General features: G+C 48.6%; 1 protein-coding gene across 1 annotated transcript in view; it reads right to left on the reverse strand.

Annotated features, from left to right (window-relative positions):
- Window positions 1–27,545, reverse strand: part of USP7 (ubiquitin specific peptidase 7) — a 49,997-nt gene that overhangs the window by 20,032 nt on the left and 2,420 nt on the right. Inside the window, exons 2-4 of the mRNA XM_056866300.1 lie at window positions 6,273–6,377; window positions 1,426–1,624; window positions 102–240 (exon numbers count right to left, since the gene is read on the reverse strand). Coding sequence (XP_056722278.1) covers window positions 102–240; window positions 1,426–1,624; window positions 6,273–6,377 — 443 coding nt within the window. The remainder of the gene's footprint in view (window positions 1–101; window positions 241–1,425; window positions 1,625–6,272; window positions 6,378–27,545) is intronic.

Consider the following 27,545-nt stretch of genomic DNA (forward strand, 5'->3'; position numbering starts at 1 on the left):
GATGGCTCCACTGGGACTTCCTGACGTACGCGCCCGATACCTGTACGCGCACCCCCTCAGACATGTTCCATGTGCGCCCGCCGAAGCGCAGCTTTACTTACACTCCATGACATGAAGTTGGAAAAGCCCCAGTCGTTTTCTTTATGGAAGAACAAGTGGCTAATCCGGCGGCTGAAAGATTTCTCGTCGTCCTTGTAATTTATTATCTTGAGGACAGCTTGAGCGTGACAGGACCACGACCTGCAGTGATTAAAGGGAGAACGCTCCGCGCTTGAGTTGCAGGGAACTGCGGGGCTTTCCCCATCTTTCTCACCCCTGGATTCAAAACTTTGGCTTCGGCGCTCCGGAGCCATCAGCGATAATCAACAGAACAGAAGCAACAGGAGAAGAGGTGCCGTTTCGGCCATTTTAAACACGGCTCCCCGTTTCCCGCTTTTGCGGGTTACTGTTTAAGGACCGCCTCAGGAAATGCCACAGCTCAAAAGAGGCAAGGAAAACACTTTGAGGGAAAGAGCTCACAGCCAGCTGAAGGAGCTCGTGTGGGAAATCTATGCACAGTTTACAGAGCGCAACTACTTATTTTCATCTTGTGGGGAAAAGAGATGGCATAAAAACCACTCGAGGAGCTATTTTCATTGCAAGATCCCGAGAGCAGACTGGCAGGTAGATCGGGAAAACATTTTGCACCACTAAGAACAGATGTGGGGTGCAGAAAACATGGAGATTTACTGGGGTTCTGGTGCCGGTTTACAAGAGAGGCTCGGAGGGTCTCTCCAATAAGATCCATCTCCACTGGGCCCGTGGATTTAGCGACCAGACTACCAGCATGAATCAACACTTTTTACTACCAACCCGAAGCAATTTACCATCAGGTTTGGTCTATACAGGGCTCAGGGTCAGCAATCTTTCCAAAGACAATTTCTACAAAAGTGAGAGCACTGCACATTCCTATATGGAAGGCTGGACCAGTCGAAGAAAAACACCCCTTCCGCTCTTCATGTTTTGCTCTCTGGAAACGCTAAACCACCAGCGGTCTATGCCCCGTTTTGCATGCGGCACGAAATGGGCCTTCCACAACGTTGCCCCCTTTCTGCATGAGTACACGCAACATATAGTCGCTTCCTGGCTCGCTAATGCTGCCTACGTTGAGCGCAAGCACATCTTAAGAACAGGGCAGGTAGGATAAGATGCTTGCAGCCATGAGCAACAGCAGCTTGGAACAAAAAGCAGGCTAGAATACGCTCCAGAATTTGAGTAACACACATCAATAAAGGATTTGTTTTTTGTTTTTTTAAAGTGACTGACTGGCTTTTCTCATTTTAATCCACTGCCCCTAGAGTCCGAGTCTCTGGGTGCATGTCAGCTACAGGGACACGCGGGTGGATGTACTGCGGGAAGGTAGATTAAAGATCTGAAAGGTCTTACGTGGAATCAGACTCAGCATTGCATTGAAGAAAGAATCCTACACTTTTTTGGTGCGGCCTGTCCGGGTAAAGTCGCGGCATCACCATAATCTTCCACGGCAGGTTCCGCACGAAGCAGGGGGGGCTCAGGACCGATTCGCTCAGCCGATTGAAACGTTCAACTGTGAACTGGAACGTTGCTTCTGAGCGCCAGCTCGTGTCTGGAAGGAACCAAAAGAGCAATTACGGACGGACTGGGCACAGCAAGAGTCCCATCGGCAGGATTGAGAGTCCTGAGACCACTTTTTATTGCTATGCTGCTAAAGGCGTGTGCGCAGGAAGCAACGGTGTCGGACCCTCCCCAGCCTCTCTTTGCATGCAAGCTGAGCCGCTCAGTGGGAGAGAAGACCCCTTTCCGCCAGGGAGCGGGCCTCCTCTCTTCCTGTCATGCGGCTCTGATGTCACGCTACTTCCTGTCACATGCTGCCACCTAGGGTCAGGTCGGCTCCAGTGTCTGCAAAGGCTGAAGGTGCCACTGGCCAAACGGCCTGATCAACAGGCCCACCCATGCAAGGTAAAAGCGTGGATGGGATCAGCAGCACAGACCTTTGGCACAGGTGCCAGGCTGAAAGATGGGCATTGCACCTATACGGCAAAACACACCAGGATTTTGCATGGGTCACGTGCAGTGGCCAGCACACAGGAACAAGGAATTACCAACACCCCAACCTATATCCAAAGGGCCAAGGGGCACCCTTTTTCTTCTTCTCTCCTACCTCAGCTTCCACCGTGGCAACAGTAACCTCAAAACAAGCTCCTCGGGATCGAGCCGACCACAAGTCCGCACCCAGCTCGCAGCGACCCACAGAATTGGCCTGCAAGAGGGCGCGTCGCCTCTCTCGACAAACAGATTACACCGGTACAATTGAAACCATGCAGATGACTGGGCACAAAATGTGCAGACCTGTCGCAGCCTCAGAATCGGGGGATTATCGCGGCGGATAATAAAGCCGAGTGAGTTACAAAAAAAGGCAGCTAAGCTCCACCGCTGGAAAACACAACATTCTGGGCTACCAAAAAGGCCCTGCCTGCCAATTTAGAGCAAGTAAAATGATAAACTGTGTCACAACTAGGGGATGCTCCTTCAACCTATGAGGAAAGGTTGAAGGAGCTGGGTATGTTTCGCCTGAAGAGGAGAAAACTGAGAGGGGATATGATAGCCATCTTCATGTACTTGAAGGGCTGCCATATAGAGAAGGGTGCTGAGTTGTTTTCTGTTGCCCCAGAAGGTTGGACCAGAACCGATGGGTTGAAATTAAATCAAAAGAATTTCCGTCTAGACATTAGGAAGAATCTTCTAACAGTTCGAGCGGTTCCTCAGTAGAACAGGCTTCCTCGGGAGGCGGTAAGAGCTCCTTCCCTGGAGGTTTTTAAGCAGAGGCAAGATGGCCATCTGTCAGCAATGCTGATTCTATGACCTTAGGCAGATGATGAGAGGGAGGGCATCTTGGCCATCTTCTGGTCACGGGGGGTGTGAGGTGGGGTAGGTAGTTGTGAATTTCTTGCACTGTGCAGTGGGTTGGACTAGATGACCCTGGTGGTTCCTTCCAAATCTATGATTTTACAATCTTGTACAAAGGAGTCCTCCCCCACCCGGGGGGGGGGGGGAGAAACAACTAGGAACTTGTGATGCTGTACAACCGCCACTAGTGCTAGTAGATCTCTGGCCTTCAAGGGCAGCTGAGAGTGCAGAAGTGGCACATGCGCAGTGATCCGCAGCTGTGCAGCGCTTAGTCTTTTCACAACAGGCTAGCGAGAGGAACTTCAAATCCACTTCACATCCAAAGCACCAGGCACGTCAGCCAGGAACCCTCGGCAACAGACTAAACAGAGCTTTGTGAAAAGGTTGACCATTCCTGACGAAATAAGAGCTTGGAAGTGAGTGTCATGGCATCAGACATAAAGCTATTGTTCCCCCCCCCAAAAAAACACACTTATTTCAGAGAAGCGCCCACTGAAAGATATAATGCGCTTCTTTGCAATTTCAACAGCTAATTCATGCATTTTGTAACTCTGTGTGTGTGTGTGTGTGTGTGTGTGTGTGTGTGTGTGTGTGTGTGTGTGTGTGAGCAGTCAAATGGAAGGAGATTCAAATGTCCTGTTTCTGATTATGGAGCATTCTGCCTTCCACTGCCTCCCAAATGAATTTCAATTAGGAAGCATGCAGCTGTTTTCCCGAGCCAGGTTACCATTCGTTAAGCTGTCAGGGTAGCGATACGCAGCACAGGTAACCTGCAGTGTTTCCTGTTAAGAGTCCCTCCCAAAGGGCAGGAAGAATGCCCAGAGATTCCACGAGGAGAACCAGGAGGAACCACAATGAGAGCCAGCGAGTCCAAAACCGACGGCATGCCCTCCTCACCAGCGGACGCGCTCAAGCCAAGTGAGAAGGGCCAGCACTTCTGATCCTTCTAGTCGAGCTGCACGAGCCACTGCCCACAGGGAGAGGAATGCAGTCCTCATTCAGGGTCAATGGGACGGCCTTTCTTTGGTACTACCCAACCTCGCCAGTTCAGAGTCAACCCCGGCTCTGCCCTCCAGTCCTGCCTACCTGCAGAGAGGCAGGCAGGCAGGCAGACGACTAGAGATGGGGGCTCCCTTGTGAAGAGTCAGGTTGGAAGCAGAGAGGTTTAGGACTGGCCTGTTAGCATCCAAGAACTTTTCCACCAGTGAGGGCTGTTAAATTACAGGGCGATTACAGGAATTCACATTGTCATGTTGTGCTTCGCCAGAGTCACCTTTAGGTTCCAACATAAGCACCATACCACATGAAGCTGCCTTATACTGAATCAGACCCCTGGTCCATCAAAGTCAGTATTGTCTACTCAGACCGGCAGCGGTTCTCCAGGGTCTCAGGCAGAGGTCTTCCACATCACCTACTTGCCTAGTCCCCTTAACTGGAGGTGCCGGGGACTGAACCTGAGATCTTCTGAATGCCAAGCAGATGCTCTACCACTGAGCCACGGCCCCTTCCCAAGTAGTAAGTAATACCGTATTAAGACTTCATCTGGCAAAACGGGGGGGGGGGGGAATCCCCTTTTAACGAGACTGAGTCTTTCAAGATGTAATAAAGATCTGATGTTGGACCATGTTTTTTTTGGGGGGGGGAAACACCCCAAAATAGTACAGTTTTTTGGGGGGAGGGTGTCTGGGGTTATCAGCAAAAGCTCCGCAACCTGGATGGCTTCATATTTGGTTCCGTACAGCATGACCAGGCTTCTGCTGCTAATCCACCTGAACAGGCACTTTATCCCGCTGTGGTGCGTGAAACGCAGCAAAAGTCACGATCGAGAACAGACAAGGGGCCACCTCAGAGGCTCAGTGGTAGAACATCTGCTTGGCATGCAGAAGGTCTCAGGTTCAATCCCTGGCACCTCCAGTCAAAGGGACCAGGCAAGTAGGTGATGCGAAAGACCTCAGCCTGAGACCCTGGAGAGCCGCTGCCGGTCTGAGTAGACAAGACTGACTTTGATGGACCCTCAAGGGTCTGTTCAGTATAAGGCAGCTTCATGTGTTCAGTGTTAAATTTCACAGCTCTTGGCGGGACAGCAGCCGCAGTGGAAGGGGATGCCATGACAGTCTCGGCCCTGTGCCTCCCCCCAAGTCCTCCTCCTGTTCCAAACTGTTCCATAAAAGCTTGTAAGCTGCCCGAGTGTCAACATATCTAGGGAACAAATGCCCTGAATCAGCAGTCTCCAAGCTTTCCAGACCCAGCAGGCCCTGGGCATAAGGTCACAACCAGCGGCAGGCACATGAAGTCATGACCAGGGACTCGGGCAGCGGACCAAGAGAACCGGGGACAAGAAACCCTAGCCCAGGATCACCAGGAGGCTTGTGGAACGGAGGAGCAAGACCAAAGCCAGGGAGGTATCCCCCCTCCAACCAATGAGTGAACTCGCTTCAACTTACTGCTGCCCCTCTCAGGTACATGCAACAAGAGGCAGGAGGGCACAGATCCATCTCTATTTTTTATTTATATACTAGATTTTTTATTTTAGTCACCACTCATCCAAGGGGGTCTCGCAGCAACTTACAACAGTTAAACAATATATGCCAGCACACAAGGCAGGGGGAAAGAATCAGGATTCTATAGATCACAATGGGTAGCCGTGTTAGTCTGTCTGTTGCAGCAGAAAAGAGCAAGAGTCCAGGAGCACCTTAAAGACTAACGAAATTTCTGGCAGGGTAGGAGCTTTCATGAGTCACAGCTCACTTCTTCTGAAGAAGTGACCTGTGACTCACGAAAGCTCACACCCTACCAGAAATTTTGTTAGTCCATAAGGTGCTCCTGGACTCTTGCTCTTTTCCAATGGTTCTATAGGGCATGCACCCTACATGGGGGCCCTGACCAGTGAGTTCACAGCTACTGTTCTAGACAGAAATAGTACAAAATAGTGTGAAATAGTTTGCAAGAAATGCTTCCTGAACCAAGTAGACTTCCAGATGGCCTGGTTCTGTTGCATTCCAGCAGCCCCCCCCCCCATGGTACTATCCAATGATTAAAATTGGGACATGACTGAGAACTGCTACAAGGATCCTTAGAACGGCAGGAGAAGACCCCCAGGGGCCTTCCAAACGTAAAAAAAGATGGCTACACAGAGAACCAATGCCTACTAAAATATGCTACGCTAAATTGTGTCTGCATGTTTTTTTTTTAAGTGAGCCATATTTCCTGCAGCATGAAGCTTTTTAGGGCTACCTTTTCTGTGTCAGTCCCAGTCACTTTGGAAGATATTCCTCTCCGAGAAGGACAACCATGCTGCTCCGTGCAGAAGAAGAAGCCACCCACAGTTAAGCAGGATGGCAACTTACCATCCTCCATGTCTTCTTCCGTGTTGTTGTGGCCATCAGCCATCGCTACATTCCCATTGATGACTGGATTTTGAGTGATTCTTGGTGGGTCGTCGGCATCTCCAGCTTGCAAAGGATGGAGAGAAAGGGGAGAGGAGAGGGAAAACAGATCAGTAACTTGGATCTTATTAGCTGATAGGAAGAATAAGCTGCAAATAGCGTTGAACGCACCACTAAAGACAAGCGTGGTTTGTTCAGATCAATACTCGCTATTCGCTTATCTTTCCTTTTCACACAGTAGAAGATGAATAAGCAAGCTACAAGATTACTAATCCCAGCCCCTTGTCTTAAAAAAAAGAACACTAAATGTATCCCATTGACATAAATTAATACCTTATTTCAGGCTCTCCTCTCTTCCTGTCCCTAAAACAGTCATAACTAGACACCAGAACTCTACAGAGGTTTTACATTCAGGCAAGAAATGTCCAAAACAAACCCTTCCATAGTGAAATTTAAACCACATCTAGTCACATATCTGTGCTCCCCTTCCTCCCCGCCACGCGATATGCCAAGAGAGATAACAGGCGTTTTTGACAGCGGTCGGTTTCCCCGTTCCCATTCCGCACGCAGATTTCATAGTGAATTCAGCACCCAGGACAGAGCCTCGGCCAAGAGCCGCTTTGGTGGTTCCCACTGGGCACCAACAGCAGCGAGAAAGAAAAGCTTATCTGGGTGGCCCTTGTGCAAATAAAACAAACCATTCCCTCCAGGAGGCACATTAGTCTTTGCTGCAACCGGCTGGGCACCCAAATCCACCTGCCGCCGCCCCTGTCTGGGGGAGAGTCTGGCTGCCGCGCTTTCTGCTCCAGGCATGTTCACCCTTGAAGGAGCCGCTCTCACACACAAAACCATTTCTCTCACCGAGTCCCACTTGTGATAGAACATTTATTATTAGGCACTCATTAAGGGGATTACTTGACCTCTCCGCTCCCTCCTTCCAGTCCATGCCCGGCAGGGGCTTACAAGGGCCTTCCTTTCGAGGCAATTTCTTCTCTCATATCCCACCGCCCCACCACCACCAAAGGCCCAGACGCTGGAGTTCCTACTCTCATTTTAGACCTGACCTCTGCTACTGGCTCACACTCATTTCCACTCCAGAGTTTAAGCGGAAGGCAGACAATACATTTATCTCCACCAGGCTCAAACGAACAACAACAAAATAATTTGAAAGGGTCTTTGTGCAAATTATAAAGAAAGGCATCGCCACAACCACCCTGACACACCCAGAAGCCCCGATAAACACCTGGTGAAGATGGGGAATAATTCAGCTGATAAATCCCAGGAGCATTTCATACACCTAGAACAGTCACCCCCTGAAACAGGTTGACACAGACTCACCTGTCTTCAATGATGCATACAAGTCCTCCTGTACTATGGGGAGGAGCTGTGCTCCCCAATGGTTATGTCAATGCCACGTGCATCGTTTTACGTCTTGCTATTCTACGAAGGTATCCTTTCTCAGGAGTCCTCCACAGACACCAACCAGACACCAGCAAATCACTTAACAAAACCGAAACTACACGTTCGTCGCCCACAATTCACACTCTTTTCTAGCAGAACCCTGCCTGACACCTTCAGGGGGAAATCCCCAGACAGAATAAAGCAGCAGACAGCGGTTGTAGGTGTAGCTTCCAGCGCAACCAGATCGACCCTCTGGTCAGAAGCAGCCGTTACCTGGCCAGTGCGTTTGTCTTGGCATACAAGAAAGGCGTGAACGACAGCCCCGAGAAGCTTAAGACTGTAAGATCTCACCTGAGTTGAAGACATAGAGGTCGCGCAGGCTCATGATGAGCACAGGTGGAGACGGTTCCTACCAGTTCAGAAATGTAGTGGCAAAGGAATGGCCTACCATCTATCTACTGTGTCCAACCAGCTCGACAGTCAGCCACATCGCCTAGGGAGTTGCAAGAGAAGCGATTAACCCACCCAGGTAATGGCCACGGCCCACAAGGTGTGCCTCCCTAACGCAGGAGGACTTCTATCGGGGCTTCCCTTCCTCTCCTTGAAACCGCTGAATCTTAAGCTACAAGGGCGAAGGGGCCAGAAACATTATTATAAGCAACAAATGCCGCTGCCACAGGGCAGTAATGAGCATGGGGCCTATGACCTGCTCTCTTATTCGTCAGCTTAAGGAGCCAGGATGAAGGAGAAGGGAACCACGTGCAGCCTCCATAAGCGCGGTTTTCGCACTAGCAGGTGCACTGGTCTCTAATTCTATAATCCAGTCTTGTTGCATTGCTTATTATATGCCTTATTATATGCCTGTTTTAAAAGTTTGTGATCCACCTTAAAGTCTCACAGCAGGAAAGGCGGATAATACATTTTTTTAAAAACTATACTGCCATAGCGGCGGAACCAGAATTCAAGGCAGAATGTGTAAGAATTTGCTGGTTTTCAGGACTGGCCCGAGCAAATAAACATGTGGCGCTTGTTAACCAACAGGACTCAATGCTACTTTGATTAATATAGTTAAGTCTCTCTCTCCTAGTGGTCTTTAAAAAAAAAAATCAAATGATATGCAGCAGTGGTTACTTAATGATTCCCTCAGAGGCTAGATCTGATATTTACACACGATCATACACCAACTGTGCTTTAAGAAACAACCAGAGCCTATGTTGTAGCTCAGGCTTGTCCAAACTGCAGCCCCCGGACCGCATGCAGCCCAGTACAGCTATGAATGCAGCCAACACAAAATCGTAAACTTACTTAAAACATTATGAATCAGCTATCGTTAGTGTTAATGTATTTTATGAGCGGCCCAAGTTAGTATTAGCCAATTCTTCTTCTTTCAATGTGGCCCAGAGAAGCCAAAAGATTGGATGCCCCTGCTGTAGATCCAGGTGAAATAGACAATGTGGGTTGACTTGCAAACAGACTATTTGGAAACTGACCCCGGCGACTGGCTTTGTTCAGAGTTGTAGAAAACCTAACAACTCGCTCGATGCGAGTTTTAAACACACACACCCCACATACCAGCACCGAAACGCCTACTGTACCCACCTCTATCAAGCCAGGGAACCTTGGGAGAGGAGGGTGGAGGTAAGGGGGCAAAAACCGGACATGCTGCTGTATTTAGTTACGATTTTGAACGGTCCGGCGAGTGGCGAACGGTCCGGCGAGGGCGGCGTCTGCTGTTGGAATGCCGCCAGGGCCGCACGTTCCGTGGCAGTTGCTGGACCTCCGGAGCAGGCGAGCTCTCAGCTGCGCCCGAGCAAACGGGTCTCTGAGTCGGCTCAGGAGGGCCGCAGAAACGAAATTTGCGAGTAAAATAAATAAATGCACCAAAGTCAAAGCAACAAGACACACAGAAGGGGGAAAGTAATCTGAGTTACCCCTCCATCTTCAAGCCCTTGAAGGGCTGTCATATGGAGGAGGGTGCCGAGTTGTTTTCTGTTGCCCCAGAAGGTCGGACCAGAACCAACAGGTTGAAATTAAATCAAAAGAATTTCCGTCTAGACCAGCGGTTCCCAAACCTTTCGGGCCACCACCCCCTCGGTTCCACAAACTCAACCCCAGCGCCCCCTTCCCTATCCTATAAAAAGCATTATTCAAAATAGGGGTTTGCATGACTCACTAAAGAAGATAATAACAATCAAAAATTTAAAAAAGTAAAAATGTTAACAGTAACCATTAATTGCACATCTATTCCAAATCAAATTAAAACTTTTTAGTTGACATTTATTCAACAAAACTGATAAACTTGATCCAGCGATACCAGCTCTTCAAAATCTGGGGGGAAATTCTGATAATTTCCACCAGATTTGCCAGCATGGTGCCATAGCTTGATCTATTGTAAATTAGTGAACAACACAGTTGAAGGGGGCCACCTCTAGCGCCCCCCTGCTGCCCTCTTGCCTCTTAGTGCCACCCTAGGTAATCTCACTGCCCCCCAGGGGGTGATATCGCCCACTTTGGGAACCACTGGTCTAGACATTAGGAAGAATTTTCTAGCAGTTAGAGCGGTTCCTCAGTGGAACAGGCTTCCTCGGGAGGTGGTGAGCTCTCCTTCCATGGAGGTTTTTAAGAAGAGGCTAGATGGCCATCTGTCAGCAATGCTGATTCTATGACCTTAGGCAGATGATGAGAGGGAGGGCATCTTCTGGGCATGGAGTAGGAGTCACTGGGGGTGTGGGGGGGGAGATAGTTTGGATTTCCTGAATTGTGCAGGGGGTTTTACTAGATGACCCTGGTAGTCCCTTCCAACTCTGTGATTCTATGTCCTTTCAGAGAGTCAGCACTGAATACTTCCCAAAAACTGCACGAGAGGAAAAGCAAGCTTTATTTTCCAAGGCAAAGGATAACAGAGTTTTGTTTGTTTTTTAATCCTGCCTGGAGGACAGAGCAATAATAAGCTGCAGCAGCTAGTCAACGACAAGGATGTTGAAGAAGGGAAGGAATACAGGCTTGCTGTACAAAGATTTCCCCCTGCAAACCTCTCAGAATTGAACAGAGTTTGAACAGCCAAGCCCACAAAAGGACCTAAAGGAACACTAACCAAGAAAGCGCTTATGCATCAAGCATAAGGTGACTGAGGAGCTACTGAAATTCAGCTGGCGTTCTGGGGAGAAGCGAGAGGGGCTTGGTGGCAACAAATGAAAGGACCTGCCGCTAACGGAATCCCCCTGCGGAAGAAGGGGCAGAGGAAGCACCGCAGTGTTCGCTCAGCAGCCAATTTTCAACTCGCACACCACATAATTGCTCAGAGGTTGCCTTATTAAAAGATGAAATAAACATGGTCTAGATACCACGCACGGGAGGTGGGGAGCCCGTGACCTACATCGTGGCCGTCACACCTACACGCATTCCTTTGAAACACATCCAGGAGGAGGAGCCCAGCCGCTCCGGCCAGTTCTGCATCCTGCCGGCGAGGATTCGTCAGGCCTAATTCTTGCACAAGGCAACACGCCAGGGTGGCGTTCTGCAGGACGGAGACCCAGATATGCACCATCGCTTCCCTCTGGTTGCTGCTTTACTAGTTGTCCTTCCCTTGCCACACAGGGCTTGGTGCGCAACCAAGCAGCTTATGTGGAATCCTTGCTGTACAGATGCTACCCCCGGGTAGCTCCCCCCCCCCTCGCCCGGTCATTATAACCCAGAAAGAGGCCTTCACCTTCCGAGCCCTCTCCTCAATCACTAACCTAGGTCATGAATGGGGCGGGGCAAGGGGAGAGAGGAAAGAGAATAAACCCTGGCTACCTTTAAGAGCCAGGCCTGAAAACGGTGCCCCATTCCTGCTTCACACTGAACCGATGCCAGCTGCATGCTGGACGCTGAACTGCCGATATTTAACATTTATATGCCTGTGGGCGTCCCGTATCTCTCTGTTACATGCACAGTGCCATGAAGCACGAGCGAATGACATTCATGAAGATCCGCTGGTTTTGTAAGCGCTTGTCCTGCGAGTTCTTCATTCTTCTCTGGTTTTAACGTGCAGTTTATATCCTGTGAACTCACGAGATTCCTTCTCAACTGACTTGATCGAGTTGGGAAAGGCACAATTGTGTGTGTGTGAGAGAGGCACAATTGTGTGTGTGTGTGTGTGTGTGTGTGTGTGTAAAGTGCCCTCAAGTCGCAGCCGACTTATGGCGATCCCGTAGGGTTTTCAAGGTAAGAGACGGTCAGAGGGGGGTTTGCCATTGCCTACCTCTGCGCCACGCCCCCTGGTATTCCTTGGCGGTCTCCCATCCAAATACTTGCCAGGGTTGAGGCTGAGAGTGTGCGAATGGCCCAAGATCTCCCAGCAGGTTTCCATGGCAGAGGGGGGATTCAAACCTGGGTTTCCCAGATCCTAGTACAAAACACCTTAACCACTAAAACATGCTGGCTCTCACAACAGTGCACATAGCAAGAGAGGTGGCTTCACATGCCTTCTATTTATTTTCTCCCCCATAGAAAACTGCTGTTATGGGACCGGAACGTCTAGAGTCCCCCAACGTTCTAAAAACAGGAGAAGTTGCAACCCACATCAAGTCACAGCAGCTGCCATTTGAAGATCAAAACAGTGTGCTCGAATGATAGAATTGCAGTGGCACTCCCGCGTTTGAAGTTTTTCCCTTTGTGCCCCCCTCCCCAGTGCAAGGTGCCTTTTTTTGGGAGTCAGCATGAAGTCCAGGCATCAAAACATAATCTCATTAGGGATTAAGGCAGTAATCGATTAATTAGTGCAGTTAACCAGTTAAAACGTCTTGATTGCAGTCTAAAATTAGGAAAGAGGAATTGGAGCCAGACCTCCGGAGGTTTCTCCCTTGTTCGTTGGCTGCCTGCTTCTATGGGTTCTGACCTCCCCCGCGCCACTCGCCTATTCTGCTCCCTGCTGGTCTAGGTGTCCTTGGGGTGAAGGGAAATAAGGCCTCCACGAAACAGGCACAAAGGCGGAGAGAGTAGCAAGTGAGAGCCAGCAGAGGAGTGGAAATAATTTGGCAGAATTGTTTTCCCGTCTGCTGGAACTCTCTATGTTGCAAAAAAAAGGGGGGGTTGTTATCCATGTTCTTGGGGAGGGGGATGACATCATGGAAGCCATGGGTATGCGAAGGAGCCTATTAGTGTATTGCAAACTAGTTGTTTGTTGCAGGTTTAAAATGGCATTGAATGCATTCCCCTGCCCCAGGGAGTCCTGGGAACTGTAGCTGGTTATGTGTGGTGATGGCTGCCACCTAATTCTCAGTTCTCAACTACAGCACAATCCTTAGGGGAAATCCACGGCAATTATGCCGGTACCAACACATTAGAGCTTATACTGGAGGCCGGCCCTACAAGTCTCTCCAGTCATAATGTAGTTGAGAACAGCACGATCAGTGCATTATACAGCAACCCTGTCGCAGCTTCGGGACGCTGGGGAGAGGGGCAAGCGCCCGCGGCCTTCCTTAAGGGATCTGAGGTTTGGGCATTTAAAGCCTCTGCCCAAAAGGGACTGGGCAACACCTGCTCTCTCCGATTCCTGGCTCTGGATAGTCTGGAGAACTCCCACTGGCAGCCATCTCCAGCCTTTGCCCTCCACGTACCCGAATGGGCGGCCTGGGTCGCTTTGCCTTTTCACAGAGAGTGGCCTGAAAAATGGTGCCTTTCTGTGACCTGCAGGATTTTGACTAAGAATGTAAGACCTTCCCGCATCCTTTATTATTTTTTTAAACAATTTAAGTTTTATTTCAGTACACAAACATATACACATTAACATATTACAATTTATGTGGAGTTTAAATTCACGTTTTAGTAATTCACCTCTTTTAAGCTGCATTACCCTATTTTCTCAAAGAATCTTCATATCTAATAACACGGCTGTTGTAAAACACGTATTACCTAAATCTTTCTTCTTCTGTTTTGATTTAACTTTATTCTTAATTTTCTACTGTATGATTGAAAAAAACATTCCATTCTTTCCTGAAATTCTGAAACTGGTCTATTATGTATAAAGGATATTGATTTTGCGAGAGTCGCATATTCGGTTAACGTATTCATCTACTCATTCATCTCTGGGTATTTCTCCGCTTTCCACATGAACACATGAAGCTGCCTTATACTGAATCAGACCCTGGGTCCATCACAGTCTTTCACATTACCAACTTGCCTAGTCCCTTTAACTAGAGATGCCGGGGATTGAACCTGGGACCTTCTGCACGCCAAGCTCTACCAACTGAGCCACAGCCCTTCTCCTTCCTTAGACATGGTAGTATGACAGTGATTTTTATCACCAAGCGCCAACTCAGATGATCTGGGAAGAACACACTCTTGGAGTTTACCAATTCAGAATGCAGGGGACGGGGGTTGGCAAGCTGGAAGGATCCACCACGCCAGCAACGTCACGCACGTTAAAAACTAATGTGGCAAAGAAAAGGTGGAGCTACAACCACAGTCACCAACTGGCGAGATGTCCACATGCTGGGAGTCTTCAAGCCTGTCTTCTGAAGTAGCCCCCTCTCGCAAACCTGTAGTTTGTAGTAGGGAGCCAGGATGGTGTAGTGGTTAAGAGCGGTGGTTTGGAGCGGTGGACTCTGATCTGGAGAACCGGGTTTGATTCCCCACTCCTCCACATGAGAGGTGGAGGCTAATCTGGTGAACGGGATTTGTTTCCCCACTCCTCCACACGAAGCCAGCTGGGTGACCTTGGGCTAGTCACAGTTCTCTCAGCCCCACCTACCTCACAGGGTGTCTGTTGTGGGGAGGAGAAGGTGATTGTAAGCCGGTTTGAGTCTCCCTTAAGTGGTAGAGACAGTCGGCATATAAAAACCAATTCTTCTTTTCTGAATATCTGCATTAGAACCCAAGCATTAGGAAGCATAATAAAGAAGCACGCTCAGGTCCCACACATTTTCCACCTCTTACTGGTTTCTGAGCTTTCCTCGAAATTATTCACAGATAACTTAAGCTGTGGCACACCTTAGCAGTTTTGTGGGGCCGAGGGGGGATCCAAACAACACGGTTTAAACGTGTTTGTCGCTGCTCATTAAACACCATATAAATCACATTAATTAAAACCACAGTGAATCCAATTCATTAACACCTACCTAGCTGAAAATTTACTGCAGCCTCCTGACCAATTGTGGCATCTGTGAGACGAAACGTGCCGACAGCTCCGGTCTTCAAAGGAAATGTGCATATTTTGTCACATCAAGAGGTTAGTGGCAGCTGCTTCTAAGCGTAGGCACTCAGCCACACAGGCTGAAGGTTTACTTACACCGCTGGAATCCAATCTCTATAAACCCACACCTGAACGAAGTAGCCAGGTCCGGCAAAAGTACCAGGTAGCCTGGCCCAGTACCCTGTGCCTCCTGGCACTGGGCAAGAATAGATAGTAGTACTGGGGGTGTTTTGATCCTGAACCAATCATTAGGGGGAAATATGCCACCCTAATTGCATAAACAGGTTTGTATTGGTCTTTTGTGGTATACAAACAGACCTAGTTTATAGAAGATTCTCTGCCTGGTGGCTTGGGAGAGCCACGATTCTTTGCAGGTCAAAGGTCCCAGGTTAAGACCTCATGGAGCTGAAGGTGGGAAAAAGTGATGTCCCCTAGAAAACCACTGCCAGACTAGCCCCTTGCCTAGAAGGACCACAGTGGCTTGACTGGATAAAGAACCTCACGTGATTTTCTACCCAGAAGCCTGATGTAGGGGGTGGGGGCTTCACCTTTACCCCCCATCTTCTGCGAAGAGAGCCTCCTGCCTTCCGGACTTGTGGCCCCCCCCAAATGACTGACTCAACCATGCCCCCTGCAATATGCTGCATTTCTACAGTGCAGTGTGGTATGAACACTCACAGCCATAGCCAAGGGCATCCCACTAACACTGGAAATTCCTAAAAACCCAACAAATGGGCCAGGGAAACACAGGCTGAATTGTGGAAAGGACAAGATTAAATAGAGGAGGAAGAAGACACAACAGACACCCTGTGAAGTAGGTGAGGCTGAGAGAGCTCTAAGAGCTGTGACTTGCCCATGGTCACCCAGCTGCTTCATGTGTAGGAGCGGGGAATCAAATCTGGTTCTCCAGATCAGAGTCCACCACTCCAAACCACCGCTCTTAACCATGATACCACGCTGGCTCTCACTGGGTATGTCATGGGTACCTAAGCGCTTTAGAATTAACACCTAGTTAGTTTGAACAAACTATAAATATCACTTATACAGACAGACAGACATAATTATGCTTTGGGAAAGTAGTGCTTAAGTATGTTCCAGAAAGCTTATCTTAAAAAAACAAACCTTCCTCTGTAAATCTAACCTATTTGTAGAGCAATTTCCTTCTAAACCCGCAGAAACCCAGCTCACACTGAACAGCTTCTACGTATTGCTGTGTGTTGCCTAAGAATAAAGCGGGTAAAATAAAAGTCGCTTCTTGTCTGATAGGACACTGACGATCATTTTAAGAATATTGGCACACACAAAAAGTCTTTCGAAGAGGCAGAATTGCTCCAGTTGTGACCCGTGGGCACCACTGAAAAGAAATCCACATTTCAGACAAAGTCACGTGCTTTCCCCCCCTGCAGTCAGGTAGACTCGCCCCTTTAACACCATGCGGATAAGAGGGGGTGGGAATGCAACATGCACAGGTAGCCATTTTGGCTCGCTAGTAGAAAAATTCCCGAGTAGCAACATTTATATTCATTTAAGAGAGCTATATTCCTGCACTGTCCAAAGCAGGTAAATACTTTTTATGAGGGCAAATCCAACGAAGTACCAAGGAAGCTTTCAGCCTCTACAGAACTCTTCTTGCTAGATGATCACTACTACTACTACTACCAATAATAATAATTTGATTATATGGTGATGGGTGCAAAACAGATTTCCAAATTGCACCGAGGGCTACTGGGAGAGAAGAAATAGCTGTTCTCCCTTTGGAAACATAAAAACTAGCAGAGATCTGGATCTGCGTCCAGGACTAATTCCAGCACACAGGTCCATCCTAAGGCAGTGAGCAAAGTTTTTTTAAAAGATATTCTACTGAAAACAGAGATTAATTTAACATGGTGCATTCGGTGATACTTTAAGAGAAACAAAACTGGGTAGCTTGCAGAGCGCACATAAACGGCCCTCCCAAGAGCAAGTCCCCTGAACAGGTGGTAACGATCTTTTTGTGGAACTCTCCACCACAGGATGCATGGCTGGTCACCACCGTGGGAAAATTTATAGAAGACAGAGATCCAGCCACCACTATTAGCCACAACTGGAGGAGGATGCTCTTATGCCAGTGCAGAAGGTGGCTTTCACTTACATGCTACTGTTTGTGGGCATTCCTAGGCACCTGGCTGACCACTCTGGGAAGCAGGATGCTGGAGTCGACAGACCAACAGGGCTGATCCAACAGGGCTCTTGACACATCCACCCTATTCTCCGCCAACTAAATCCAGTAAAAAAACAGCAACGACAGTGATTTCCCATAGAAAATCGGCGGGGGTCTTCAAGGCGCATAAGAACCCATGAAATAGCTCTATATTCCTCCCCGAGGGTGGGCCTGGATTGCGAGAGAATAAACCCGCCACCTCAATCGGTCTAATCCACTTAATTGACTTGCTGCCGATTCAGTCAACAGGCAGCCCCGCACAATGCCCTGCGCTCTTCAGTGTGGAGATTATCTGGCTCAGGGGCAAAGAGGAAGGCAGGGAGGGAAAGAAAGCGAGGCAGGAACCTCCTGCTCAGGTTAGGCCCGCCACGAGCTACTTAAGTGCCCCGATGATCTGAGTTGTGCGGCACTGAGGCACGGACTGGCGGGTCCTAACGGCGCAACAGCATCCAGCGTGCGGCTAGGAGAGAAAGCCAACTTTCCCATGTGCCATTCAAGCTAAATCGTTTTCATATTTCAGATGCACAAGGAGGGGATGCACCAGGATAGTTGGCTCAGTACAGCCGGCCAACACCCAGCATCTGTCATATGCTTGGATGGCTTCTACTCCCACATTTCACCACTGCGAGACACTTATATGCACCAGCAGCACAGCACTGCAGAGGAGACATATGACCACAACTGATGCACCAATGTGGAACTCCACAGTCCGGGCTACCCGATCCGACGTGCTTCTTCGACGGTGAAACAGGCGACGGGCCCGGCCTTCGTCCAGTGAAAAGTCTCTTCTCCCCAAGCATGAATCGTCCTCGCCGCTCGAGCCTTGCCCCACATTTATATATTGTGGCAGATAACCACTACCGTTCTCGTCTCTGCAGAGACTTGTGGATGACCACAACAGCTGACGCTGGCTTTCCAGCGCGTGCGCAAAAATGCACAGTGTTAAACACAATGTATCTGAGAGCAGCAACACAACAGATGCAAATTGTCTGCCCCCAAGCATTTCCCCTCTGCCCTAGTCAAGCTGATTACAATATGAATTGTGCCTCTGCCTCCTTCACAAGCATTCTTTACAACAACCCTTCCTGCCTTCTGACTGTGACAAAAAGACTCCGATCTCCCCATTCGTGTCTGAGGAAGGGAGCTTTGACTCTTGAAAGCTTATACTTTGGCCTCCACGGTGCTACTGGACTCAAATCTAACAGTTCTACTGCAGACCAGCGTGAAACAAAAACACAACAGAAGCTTTGAAGGGTCACATCCTGAAATATTTTGAGCGCTCTATAACTTTTTATTTTATTTTAAGGAAGCAGAACTCCATTGGGAAAACATTATTTCCCCCCAGAGCCTGGAGAAAGAAGAGCAGAGATGAGAAACATGACACAGCCAATCTTGCCGTTTCGACAAGGCCTGTTCTAAGCTGGACACTTCCCCCCCTTTCCATGTGATCCCCTCCCAAGCAAGCAGGAGAGGATATCAAGGCTAGGACAGCCACAGTGAAAGCAAAAAAAAAGAAGAACAGCTGGGGGAACACTTTATTGCACAGAACGGAAGAAGGATCTTTGAGTGGCAACAGCCCATATCTCGGCCTGAGATTGCTTTTGCCATTTCCGGACCTCCTAAGCTGCTGCAATGGAGGGAGGGGTGTGTGCTTCCTGTGGTTTAAAAGGACGTCAGCAGTGCAAACCACTGAGGGCCCCCTTGTCAGAAAGGAGGGATCCCGAATGGAGACACGACCAGTGCAGGTCTGCATCACAGGCTTTCACATTCCAGCCGCTGTGGGAGAGGGCTTAAACTAGCCGGCCACTGTCTGGAAAATGGCAGCCAGCCCCAGAACCTGATGAAAACTGCTCTTGCCCGTTGCAAGCAGGCAGCAGGTCCATCTCCTTGCACACGAAGGGAGGCCAACTCCAAGACGTGGAGGCCAAACTGGGTGCGGCCAAATGAAGCCAAGGGTAGGCGTAGGCGAGTCTGTGGGGCAAAGCAGCTCTGTGAGGATTCCTGCTAGCGTTCAGAAAGCCAGCATGACCTGGAAGCTTTTTTTGCTTCCGGGTCCAAGGTGTCGCATGACCCGCTGTCTACCAGTGATGCTCAGGAAACTTCCTGCAGGCCCGGATGTCCTTTCTGGAGCATTTCCCCAGCTCCTTTGGATGAAGATCGGAGCTGGCACCCAGGCTAAAATGCCCATGTGTTTTGCGCTCAAGTCCTCACAGAGGGCCATAGCTCCCCAAATGCTCCCTCCCGCTTGGCGTGATATGTCTGAGCACAGGAAGCACTTCCGCTCCAGGTTGGCAGCCAGCTAAACGCAGGCCGCAGATCCGAATCCAAGCCCTGCTCTCCCTGTGCCCATCCCTGCGGTAAACCTATTCAAATCAAGGCACTTGGCGAATATCCTGCACTAACCTTGCAAGCAAGAAGAGAAGAAAGAATCAACCTTTGCCCTGGCGGCACGCTTACAACTAACTGGGCACAAAAATCCCATTGTCTGGGTTCCTTAATGATCCTTTGTTTAAAAAAAAAGGTGTGTGTGTGTGGGGGGGCTTATCTGAAACCATCAAGATCCAAATTGTAAACATAAAATGGAGGGAGGGAATAGAACTAACTACAGATGATGCCACACGGACCTCCGTGGAGGAAAGGCAAGAGACAGATGTTATTTAGTCATGTTAAGAAATACCAGGAGAGACTGGACTACAGTTGCAATTTTTGGGAACAGGTGTAAACAATGGGGAACTGTTCTATATAATTGGTTTTTAAAGTTGTTTAGCTTTAGTAGCCCATCAGTTCCCCAACACAGCGTGTTAAAGAGGGGCAGTGGCTCAGTGGTAGAGCATCTGCCTGGCATGCAGAAGGCCCCAGGTTCAAACCCTGGCAACACCAGTTAAAGGGACTAGGCAGGTAGGTGATGTGAAAGACCTCTGCCTTCCTGGAGAGCCGCTGCTGGTCTGAGTAGACAATACTGACTTTGATGGACGGAGGGTCTGGTTCAGTATCAGGCAGCTTCATGTGTTCATGTAAAGAGGGAAATCTCAGACCTTAAGCAGTTCACCTTACGTTGGCCTTAAGTCATCCAGTGGAACTGAGACAGTTCGCTAGGACTCTTTCACCGAGCTACAAAAGGGTTTTTTCTTTTTTAATTCATGTGCAAATTATAAAATCTTCAGGGTAGGAAAAAAATTCAAGCTGCCAAATAACCACAGTGCTGAGAAACTGGGTGGCACTCAGGCAATTTGAGAGATCTTAAAATCTGGAGGCTGAAAATTGCCATCCTCGGTTTGGTTGATTAGAGATGTCCAATTATCTGGAAATTCTAAAGCTGTAAAAAGCAGCTATCCAGAGGTTCTGTTTAAAATAAAGCTGAAATAGTCGTGAAACCTAACCTTTGTTTTTAAAAAACATGAGATGTACTGTGTGTAATCTGGCAGTGAGCACATCCAAATAGTATTGTTTGGTGTGTTTATTAAGCCCCTGAGCTGCAAACATTCGTTACCTTCTTATTTCTACCATCGTTGCAAACATATCCAGTGCTACGGACAGAGTGGTATCGCACTCCCATTCAAGTATCGGAAGGAGAAACTCTCCGGCTCAAGTCACTAATTGGTGTGCAAAAATCCTTAGGAAAAAATAAAATCTTGGGGAACTTTTGAAGATTAATGAATTGACCATACCATAAATTTTTCAGAGCCTGTCTCATGAAAGCGTTGCCACAATAATTTCGCTAGCTTGTACAACACCACAAGAAATGTTGTTCCTTTCACCCCACCGACCAGCATGGCTACAACCTCTGAAACAGTTCAGAGATTTCTCTGAGAATTCTGAAATTCAGCACATGAATAATCCCAAATACTCGGGATTGGTAAATTGGTCTGGAAGGGAGAGATCTATAAGCCCTACCCTTGAAACAGGGAAGCAACTATAAAATGAAACGTTAATACGCTCATGCCATATGAAAGAGGAGTTCTGAAATTATGACCGAGAAACGCTGCAAGATGCCAAGAAGGCATAGGAGTTCCACCCCCGCCCCTTCACCTAGGCTTTCGTTGTGCCACGATATAGACAGACAGGCTAGCCAAACTTGGCGGGCAAGTAAATTCTGCAGTTTATTCACCCAGGCATGTTGGCACACACTTGGGTTAGCACGACAGAAGGAATTGTTTAGTTATGAACTCGTTTCAGGACTTTGGCCTTTGAATTAATCTGGTGTTTCCGACATGGGAAGAAAAAGAAGAAGAGTTGGTTTTTATATGCCAGCTTTCTCTACCACTTAAGGGAGAATCAAACCGGCTTACAATCACCTTCCCCTCCCCACAACGGACACCCTTTGAGGTAGGTGGGGCTGAGAGAGCTGTGACTAGCCCAAGGTCACCCACCTGGCTTCATGTGGAGTGGGAAAACAAATCCGTTCACCAGATTAACCTCCGCCGCTCATGTGGAGGAGGGGGGAATCGAACCCGGTTCTCCAGATCAGAGTCCACTGCTCCAAACCACCACTCTTACCACACCACGCTGGCTCCCTGGGTGGGGTCTGACTCAAGCAACGGGCAAATGCTGATTTCCCTAGATGCTCCAATCCCTTGAAACTATTCATACCAGGGCCCCCCAACTTTTTTGAATCTGTGGGCACCTTTGGAATTTCGAAGTGGCACGATGGGCCAGCCACTCAATGGTGGTGTGGTTAAGAGCGGTGGTTTGGAGCGGTGGACTCTGATCTGGAGAACTGGGTTTGATTCCCCACTCTTCCGCATGAGTGGCGGAGGCTAATCTGGTGAACTGGATTTGTTTCCCCACTCCTCCACACGAAGCCAGCTGGGTGACCTTGGGCTACTCACAGCTCTCTTAGAGCTCTCTCAGCCCCACCTACCTCACAGGGTGTCAGTTGTGGGGAGGGGAAGGGAAAGGTGGTTGTAAGCCCGTTTGAGTCTCCCTTAAGTGGTAGAGAAAGTCGGCATATAAAAACCAACTCTTCTTCTGCTACCTTCAGTCACACAATGAAGATCCTCATGCTGTGGTGGTAGCTGCCTGCCAAAGCAACATTTTAAAACCTGCACCGCCAATCAGATCTCCACTGGCTAATCAGAAGCTTTGCTGGGCAAAAGACCCACTTGATCGACCCCAGAAAAGATGCCGGCGGGTGCAGTGGTGCCCATGGGCACCATGTTGGGAGATCCCTGACTTACACCATCCTCCTCTGCACTTACACACAAACAGAAAGACTTCTAACCCTTACATCATCCCAGTTTTCCTAGGCACCCGCCACAATTCATGATTACATCTCTGGGAGAGTCAGGACAAGTTTCGGCCCATCGCCAGCTCACTCCTGCCTCCGCACCTTCTGCTGCCACACAGGAACGTCCCGTCATGTCATTTACAGAGCACCGCCTGAACTGGTTAAACGTGCTGCAATTTAGACCAAGCACAACTTTACTTGCATATATTTACACACACTCAGCTGAGTTCAGCCAGCCTCGATTAAAAAAAAAAAACTTGCATGTGTCCATTCAATTGGTAAAACCAAAAACCTATGGGGCTTCTGTGTTAAAAAAACTTTTCACATAATAGTAGCCCATTGCTAGCCTAGGTGTGGAAAGCTACTGTCATATTATCTGGAAAAAAGTGACCGGGGGGGGGGGGACTTGATAAAAGTTGTGGCTGTCCCTTTGCAGCAAATCTAAGAACGTGGAGGACTTGTGCCTATGGGGAAGGAGGTCATGAACAAACGTACCCAGCAGAGGGGGAAAAGCTGTGCGGTGCTCTGAAATTGTCCACAGGGGGGTGTCTTTTTTTGGGGGGGGGGGAGAAGAATAGGAGACTTCCAAGAGTAGCTCCATATCAATCTACTGCCAGCAGCAAAACCCCAGGAGCAGGGATACATTCAACAACAGAGTCTGCCGGTCTGATGAAGGCAAAGACAGTCCCGGTCAATAGGGTGAAATCTACAAATTCTGAAGCTTTATTAGAAGCCCTCAGCCGATACTGCAGCTCGAGATAAGTTGTTCTGTGCGCTCATCAGGAAATACGGGTAATGTTTTGTGGCGGTTATTTGTTTGGCTGTTTTGTGCGGCAGCAAACTGCCAGATCAACAATAAATAAATTGATTCCGCTTCCTAAACCTGAACTTTTACTGAGCCGGGAGCAAGGAGTTAAGAACAACAGAAGCCATCAAGGAATTGACTGATAAATGAAATTTTTATAAGAGCCCTGGGTGGACTGATTAAGCACTGATAGAGGGCGGCGTTGGAGTCTGTGAACCCAAGAATGTTAATATATTAGAGGAGGAAGAATCTATTCGATGCAAAGAAAAACATTAGTGGAATTGATCCTCATCAGCTCTGGAATACCCTCTACGGGGAAATGGCGAGATCGTTTTCCCTTATTGCAAACAGAGACTCAGAATACCAGGATGTTCTGTTCCTGTTGCATGCATTTTCTTTTGTCCCGCGCTCCTACAAGATATCGTCCGCACTGATTCTCCGCTGGGGCATGCTACACAACCTAAGCTGTGTGAGGAACTGGGAAGCCGCCCACTATTTTCACAGCAGGCACCTTTCAAAAGGCAATGTGCTCGGCACCGAAATATGTTTTGCTTCCAAAGTATAATTACGCATTAAAAAGGTACGCTGCACTAAAATGGAGCAACAAAAGGCTTCCCCCACAGGTGCGAGGAGAAAGTGTGCAGTGTCTGCTGTTTGGCCCAGCATGAAACGGCTTTCCGTCACGTTACAGCTGTGGTTCTCAAAAGTGGTCTTGAGGTACAGCCGCAGAATATGAAGAGCGCTGGCCACAGGCCTGGACCGGTCCATAAAACCCTGCACCTCTCACTGTACAACTTCATAGTTTAAACAGCACTCCTCGGCACTGTATGACAATACGGGAATATTGTGGAAATCAATACATGGAAGGTCCCGAGCCTTCATGTTGATTCAGCAGAAACCCATTCCCACCGCAAACAATTCTTACTTAAAATCTAATTCTCCATGAGGAGTGGACCGGAAAAGGTTTACAGACAGGCACAGGCAATAAATAATCCATTCAAATGAATTACACTTTAAGACCCTCTTACACTAGCAAACCCAATCACATTCCTTGGGACAAAAGTTTTGGCCAAAGTTCTTCAGAACAGAACAGCCCTGCGAGCTTGCCTAAAACCCGGCAGGGAGAGGATGCTTCCTCACCTCTGCGGGCGGCCTCTTCCAGAGTATCAGAGGGACCACTGCAAAAAAAACAAAAAAAAACAAAACCAATGAAGGAAAAGACCACCAACATCCACACCTCCATGCGGGAAGGCAAGGCAAAGGAGAGCTTGAGATGATCAGCGCAACCAGTGCATGGATATACTGCAGCTTCTTCCCAAACTCAGCTTTCTGTCAGCAAGAGCTTTTATGACAGCAACTGCGCTGTGGCACGTGGAGTTTGTACTCAGGATTTATCCTGTGGCACTCCAGAAACTTATCAAGGGTCCTTCAGGGAGATCGGTAACAGGGGAGAAACAATGGCGACCACATTTCACACACAAGATATATGTGGTCAAACTTGGCAGTAACTACCTAAGGAAGAAGATGGATATGGTGGGAAGCTCACTGGAAAGCATGAACTCTGTGCTGGAGCACTGGCGGGGGGGTGTTCATATAGTAATTACAATATCTAGAGGCTGCTTTTTAGTCAAGAAACGCTCTGAAAGCAACTTATTGGGATTGTAACTTTATGATAAATCCTAAGGTACCCTAAACACCAGGGCCTGCTTCCTTAGGCTTACTCAGTCAGGCCATCAAGTGAGGAAAAGCTAAAGAAGTGGCACCTTTTTGGCAAGATAAATTAACAAAAGAACACAACACAAGAAAGGCCATGCTGGATCAGACCAAGTTCCATCAAGGCCAGCAGTCTGTTCACACAGTGGCCAACCAGGCACCTCTAGGAAGCCCACAAATAAGACAACTGCAGCAGCATTGTCCTGCCTCTGTTCCACAGCACCTAATATAATAAATAGGCAGGCTCCTCTGATACTGGAGCGAATAGGTATGCATCATGGCTAGTAAAAGGGAAGCACGGTCAACATTTCTCAATTATGAGCATGAGGAGATATAAGCGGTTTCCTACAATACTAGAACTCACTGTCTACCAATAAAACAGACTGGCAGCAAGCAGACCAATGGAAGCACTTCTGTGTGTGGGACGCAGAATTATCTCAGAGGATTCATTCGAACAAGAACAGGCCCACCAGGCTGAGAGGGTGTGTTAAGTGCTGTCAAGTCGCTTCCGACTCACAGCGACCCTATGAACTAGCGACCTCCAAAACGTCCTATCCTTAACAGCCTTGCTCTGATCTTGCAAACTGAGGGCTGTTGCTTCCTTAAGTCAATCCATCTCATACCGGGTCTTCCTCTTTTCCTGCTGCCTTCCGCTTTTCCTAGCCTTATTGTCTTTTCCAGCGGCTCCTGTCTTCTCATAACATGACCAAAGTACGGGTTAGGCTTCAAAGCTCCCAGGTTAGGCAACTTTAAAAATAAAAGATTAGACAAATTCATGGCAGGTAAGCTTATGCCTGTCTGTCAGTCATCACTGCTACATACTGAAGCCTCCATGTACAAATATAGTCTACCTGTGAACACCAGGTGCTGGGGGGAAATACCAGAAGGTGTTTCTCAGCTTCCAAACCTGCTTAAAAGTGCCAGAGGATGCAGGATGCAGGACTTCAGAGACCCGGGTCTCTCGCACACAATCTTGCTCTGCAGCAAACCAGATTACAAGTATTATTTTGCTTCCAGACAAACGTAATTTGCTTTTTCAGCCTCTCAAAGACCACACACAAAAATATCTGAATCACTTCTAGTTTATTTCACTGCAAGGATCCTATGATACGCTCCTTTGTGACCACAAGATTCACTATTCATTTACTTCGTTTATACCCCCACAAGTTCCCCCAACGGGGACCCAAAGTTGCATACATCGTTCTCCTCTCCTCCATTTTATCCACAACAGCAGCCACCCTGCAAAGGAGGTCAGGCTGAGAGGGTGTGACTGGCCCAAGGACACCCAGCAAGCTTCTGTGATGCTACTGGGGAACCGGATCTGAGTCTCCCAGAACTTGGTCTGACACAAAAAAAGGGGGAAAGATGTCCCACTAAAAAGTTAGGATATTTCTTATGCTACCATTCTGCATCTAGATACAAAATATCTGTGTGTCATGTGTGTGTTTACCAACTTGCCACAAAAAAGTGTAAAGTAACTGTAGCCTAAATTCTCACAGAAGTGGCCAATTCGGGCCTGGGTCGTACCACTTCCCATACAGCTGATGGGTCTCCTGTATAAAAAGAAAACCACCCACACAGAAGAGAAAACAAGACAGTGAAGGGTTTCAGTCTGTCTTTCTATGTGTAGGAATGTATTTGTGTGTGTGTGGGGGGGGAAGACACCATTCATAGAATCATACAGTTGGAAGGGGCCATAGAGGCCATCTAGTCCAACCTCCTGCTCAATGCAGGATTCGGTCGCATCACTCCCCATTCGTGGTACATCTTAGGCACAGATTTAAGAAGAGCTTAACAGAAATTAAACGTGGAATTAAAGAACAAGTGCAGAGTGCCCCCCCCAAACATAAAAGCCCTGCATTCACAAAGCATGCTAAGTCCACTCATTGATCAGCAATAAACCCAGATCTAGCAATACAGATTTCTTTAATTGGCCCCTCGTGCGTTTTACAGCTCAGATTCCCTCCAGCTAAACCAACCTGGGTTTCTAGGTGCCAAATAAACCCTTTATTGCCCATGACCCTGAGGCGGAGAGATACGTCTGGTTTTTCCGATTCCAAAGTCTTGTTTTGGGACAACATATACAGAAGCCGGGTTTAAGGACCAGCGGCCCAGGGAACACGAAACCTTTATGGTGTTGCAAACTCTCGCCTTTTGCAAAACAGGAAAAAGGGCACCCAGATCTGGAACACGTTCCTGGGGAGGGTTTACTTCCTCTCTCCCCCCGCCTTCCACAGACACCGCAGCATGATTGAGCATGGTCAGCCGGCTCCATGCCTATTTAAGAGCATTACAGGGCCCGGGATTCAGCCCCAATAGCCTGGAGAGGGCTGCTCCCCCGCCCCCAGGGCCAGTGCATTTTCTGTAAATAAGCCCCCCCTCCCCATAGGAGCAAAGAGCGGTGCCCCAATTAAAAATGGCGAGCATCTCGCGTGGCTGGCTGCGTGCAAGATGCAGGAGGGGGGGGAGAAAACGCACACACAGCAGAAGCACTCCTGGAGCAAGACCCGGGCCAGCCTCGCTTCCCCCCCCCCCGCAAAGAAATACCCCCTCCCCCAGCTCTCAGTCCCGTGCAAAGAAGGGCCCGGGGCTTTCTTTCCGGGTGGGGGAGGTCTCTGCAGGTTGGCCCGGCCCCTCCACGTGCAGACATGCTTCCCCTCCCGCTCCTCCCCCCGAAAAAGCTGCGGGGAAAGAGAAGCCGACGCCCCCTGCCC

The sequence above is a fragment of the Euleptes europaea genome, chromosome 21 (assembly GCF_029931775.1).
Source record: "Euleptes europaea isolate rEulEur1 chromosome 21, rEulEur1.hap1, whole genome shotgun sequence".
Taxonomy (NCBI): domain Eukaryota; kingdom Metazoa; phylum Chordata; class Lepidosauria; order Squamata; family Sphaerodactylidae; genus Euleptes; species Euleptes europaea.